This window comes from Rissa tridactyla, chromosome 6, assembly GCF_028500815.1.
Source record: "Rissa tridactyla isolate bRisTri1 chromosome 6, bRisTri1.patW.cur.20221130, whole genome shotgun sequence".
Classification (NCBI taxonomy): domain Eukaryota; kingdom Metazoa; phylum Chordata; class Aves; order Charadriiformes; family Laridae; genus Rissa; species Rissa tridactyla.
Window position 1 is genome coordinate 17103472 of NC_071471.1, and position 4600 is coordinate 17108071.

Here is a 4600-nt window from a genome sequence, read left to right on the forward strand (position 1 = left end):
ATTGGTTTTTCCTCCTATCCCTTCGTTCCATATGGTGCAGCCTGTCAAACTCTCTTAACATACAGTTCCATGGATGCCAGCTACCAGTGTGTGAGGAAATGAAATGTGCGCAAGATCTGATGACTGATGCTGAGTTTCATAAGCTGTCTGCTTTGTTACTTGGCATGCCCTGAGACAGCACCTCCGTGGCACAGCACGACTTTCTGCGAGGTGAGACTAGGCACCGACTCCCACGGATGGAAGCACGCTGCATTGCTATATGCTGGTAGTGCTGGGGAAATAATGAATACAACAATGCCGTATTAAGTAAGGAGCCGCGTTCCCTCTGCTCGTGTAGTGTCAGTAGTAGAACCCATATTACTGAAGAAGAGGAGGAAGATTATACTTGAAACAATAGTTAAAGATTTGACCATGCTGGTGAATGTGGGAGGTCCTGGTAGACTTGTCAGGACTACCAAAAGGGTTGTCTGGGCTTAGACAATTTTATTTTTAGGCACCTAAATAAATAATATAACTTCAAAACAGCTGAGCAGCCAGCAGATTTCATTGACTACTTATTTTGACCATTTTATTAGACCTTTGGCTTGTGCACACACTGTTTTTCAAATGCTGGGAGTAGTCCTTTGACGCTTACCATTACTTAAAAAACTCCAGATACCCCTGCACGACCGGTGAGAAGAGCACCTAGAACTGGTAGCTGACAAAGCTGCATGTTCTGCAGATCTCTTGTCTTAGCTACTTATGGCCTGTGTAAACAGCAAGGCATTGTGATGTCGCAGGGGTAAGTGTACGCAGGGGTAAGCACTGCAGGAGGTGTAGACCGTGAAATAAAATAGTGCTGCTGTGCCCACTTTGCATCACACAAGATGATGAACAACTTCATCAATACAGTCTTTTTGATTAAAACTAAAGCATTATGAGCCAGTGTTGAGCCTATTAAAGAAAAATTAGCTTTTCTTTTGATCAGACCATGCCTGGAAGAATTTGAAGAGTTCCTTCTCCACAGTCCAGATCCTTCACAATTCTCTCATTGCACCCCCAGCTCTGAGGCTGAGATCTGACAGTAAAAGCAGCACAGTGCAGCAGCGTGCTGGCCAGCAAGCCAAGAATTTGTCTCCAAATGGCCATTGGAAATGCCAAGTCTGCTGTAAGGTATGCATTATAGTGTATGTCACTCATCCCAGACAATTCACGTATTGACTCTGCAACAGATGAGAATTCAGTATTTGTATATCATGCATTAAAAAAGGCAGGAAGGGCTTATAATCTATAAATAACATGATTCACTGAAGCAAAAATGTTTGTCATCTATAAATAAGATAATTTCATTCACTAGTGCCATCGTGATACAATTTTACAACAGGATTGAGAGCCATTTTTATTGATCACTTCAAGTCGATTGTGTTGTTGCATACAAATTGGTACAATACATCACCCAATCATTTATGACTCTCCTACATCAGTACACGTGGAATGTTGTTCTGTATCATCGCGTATTTGTTTAATCAAGCTAATATTTCATCTGCCTCGGAGTGATAATGCGGTGAGAACAAACTCAAATTACTGAAAACGATCAACCCGTTCATTTCTGATCAAAGAGCTAGCCGAGGGATTTAGACTTTTTAAAGCACACAGAGATTCATTCTCTTTTCTAAACATTAGATTTTGCAGAAGGAAAAGAAAATCTCCACTTTAGGCAAAAACATCTTCTGGCACCACAGAACTGACTTCCAAGTTTTAGCTTTCTGTCCTTGAGAAGAGCTGGTAGAATTGGCTACAGAAATCACTTTGCTTCCACAGGCCTTTTGCATCTTCTGCTTCATTTGCTTTTCTAAGGACGCAGCATAGACTATCTTGTGTTCTCCAAGGCAGACAATCATCCCAAAATCCTAAGGAAATGGACTTCTCTGGCTGTGCTGTAGTAAGGAGAGCGAATGCAACTGCACACCGCCCCAGGGAGACGGAGTTCAACGGTTCCTCAAATCTGGATGATGCTTCTTTGGACAATTTGCTGGAGGAATGGGCTCTCAACCCACCAGGCACAAACATGAAGATGTTTTTAATCCCTCCAGTTGTCTGCCTCGTGGCAGGTGTCCTCATCATTCCTACCATCTTGTTTGTGATCTTCTCTAGGTTTAGCATCCGTCAGGAAACAAGGTACATGCTGCTGGGAAATGCTCTGCTTGCTGATCTGATCTACCTGTTGTTCTACGCCCTGTCGGCTGCTCTCAATGCAGCACACCTACGTCTCCCACAGGAAGCCTGTGTCCTCCTGTTATTTCTGCTGGCAGTGGCTTACTGTGGAGGATTGTTCACAGCTGCTGCAATAGTCTTGGACACGTACATAGCTATTTTGTTTCCTTTGCGCTATATTGCCATTTTGCCGCCTTCACGAACTAAAAATAATATTGTATTACTATGGATGTGTTCTGGGGCTTTCCCTGGGATTTTCTTCTTGGTGCTATCAAGCACGCACAGCTTTGTGCCCTGTGTCCTGGAAATGTGCTCGGTTCCAGTAATACTACTGTTAACTCTGAATGGGACTGATGCAGTGAAACTCTGTTTCTGGCTTTCTACCACAGTTATCATTCTCTGCCTGTCTTTAATATTTTGTTGCTATGTTATTCTGTATTTTAAAACCAAACAATCAGGTATATGGGAGGGCTTCTGCTCCAGAGCCAGTGTAACATTCTTAATGCACAACACTGTGTTATTTTTTTACTTCTTTCCACTCTTGGCCCTTTTTGTAGAATCATTCTTCTGCATTAATGTTGTCATCAGACTGCAGACAGGAATCTGGATCTCCCTGACAGTCTGCAATATCCTGATGATTCTGCCTAAAGTTTTGTTCCCTTTTCTGTATGGGCTTCGATACAGAGAGATCTCAGCATCTCTCAGATCCATTGTCCGAAGGAAGCATCTTCACGTGGTGTCACCTGCTCCATCACCATCTGAGCCAACACAGAGCACCACCACAGCAGAGGAGTTGTGCTTACCTTGGTAGCATGCAAGCCTGGTGGAAATCACTCAGCTTCTGAAGAAGTGATCTGAAGAAGTGATCAACTCATGACATGAGTTGATTTCTCCGTCTCCTTGGTGCCAGAAGGCCACAGATCTTTCATCACATCACAAATGGGAATACAGCAAATGCTACCCTGAACAAAGTTCCAAGCTTTGTTCTGATGTGGGAGGCAGTATCTTTTGGAAGAGATACTGAATCAAGATCATTTTCACCCATCTGTGGCAGATGTCTTTCTGGAAAACAGAAAATGAAAAATAGATGGTGCAAAGCAAAAAGGGTAACCACAGGGCTCTTGAAACCTCTACAGCAGAGAGGATCCTTAACCAAATGTGCAGTGACCACAATAGCTGTTTCTTTCACTCGCAGTGTATTCTTGCAAGGTTGGTAGGCAATGTCCTGTTCTTTAAAACATACGCTGGAGGGTGCTTCTGGAAACTGCTGAACTCAGTGAAATGCTGTGCTTCGTCTTGTGCAGTGTGCTAGCATATTAGCTGCCTTATGGATTCCATCTGACAACCTGAAAAACACTGAATTTTTATAAAATCGCAGTCTGATGGGAAGTCACCTTCGATCAGTGTCTGCTGGGCAGCCCAGCACATGATGCTGTCAGGGAGTAACAGAGATGGGCTGCTCGGTGAGGGAAAATGAGCCAGGAGCAGCAGGTGGCAGTGCCTCCCTGCAGGGTGCAGTCCCGCTGTGCCCGTGGCTGGGTGAGCCAAGCGAGTGGCCACAGGACCCTGGGTCAGCCCAGAGCCATGATTCCCTGCAGGGTCCATACTGGTGCGACCAGGCCAAGGCTGCGCCCAGCATCTAGGGCAGCAGGGCAGGAGCAGTGGGGCATGAGGCTGGGCACGGGTGTACCCACAGTGTAGTCATAGACAACCTGGGGCGAGGGACTAAGTGTGAACACTGCTCCTGAGTCCCTGCCGAGGCATTTCCCAGGTCTGTCTCACATAGATCCTCTCCAGCAGCCTGATCCCAGGTTATGGCTGTACCATATCAGAGCTGGTGTTGGGCACCTGCCACCAAACCCCGAGGAAGGTCAGAAGAGGCTGCAGAGCCTGTTGATGTACTCAGGGGGAAGAGAGATAATATCTTGTAAGAGCCTTTTAGGTTTTCCAGAGCAGCCACCTATATATAGAAGACGAGTGAAATGTTTTTCTAATCTTTAAAGAACCAAAAATTTCATTAGAAGTAGACATCAATATGGGAAATTTAAATTGCAGTGCTGTTCCTTGGACTTGAGAAATTAGTTTTGTATTTCTGAAGACGATATTTTTAGAATTTGTTACTTTTTATATAAAAGTACCTTGGGCTTTGCAAAAAAAAAAAAAAAAAGGGCATTAGAAAACAGCCCTTGATGTCACTCTGTGCAATATTTTACTTGTGTGCAAACTCTTTCCACCTTCTCTTTGCTTAAAGCAATACACAGAATGCGCTGAATGTGGCTTTTGAGTATTTCACACTCATCTGAAGAATTCCACTAAGTGTGAGCCAGAAGGAGATGGGTGTCTGGTTGCATGAGATGTTTTTTCGCAATGAAACCCATTTGAGAAGTTCCCGCTTATTTCTTTCTCT

At 44.2% G+C, this 4600-nt stretch overlaps 1 protein-coding gene across 1 annotated transcript; it reads left to right on the top strand.

Annotated features, from left to right (window-relative positions):
• The first annotated feature begins 1897 nt into the window (after positions 1–1897).
• On the top strand, positions 1898–3004 carry GPR148 (G protein-coupled receptor 148). Its single transcript, XM_054205332.1, has one exon. The coding sequence runs from the start codon at positions 1898–1900 to the stop codon at positions 3002–3004; it is 1107 nt and encodes a 368-aa protein (XP_054061307.1).
• The last annotated feature ends 1596 nt before the right edge of the window (positions 3005–4600 follow it).

Bases quoted from the DNA above. Each gene is read 5' to 3' on its own strand.
- GPR148 (XM_054205332.1), top strand. From the start codon at position 1,898: ATGGACTTCTCTGGCTGTGCTGTAGTAAGGAGAGCGAATGCAACTGCA.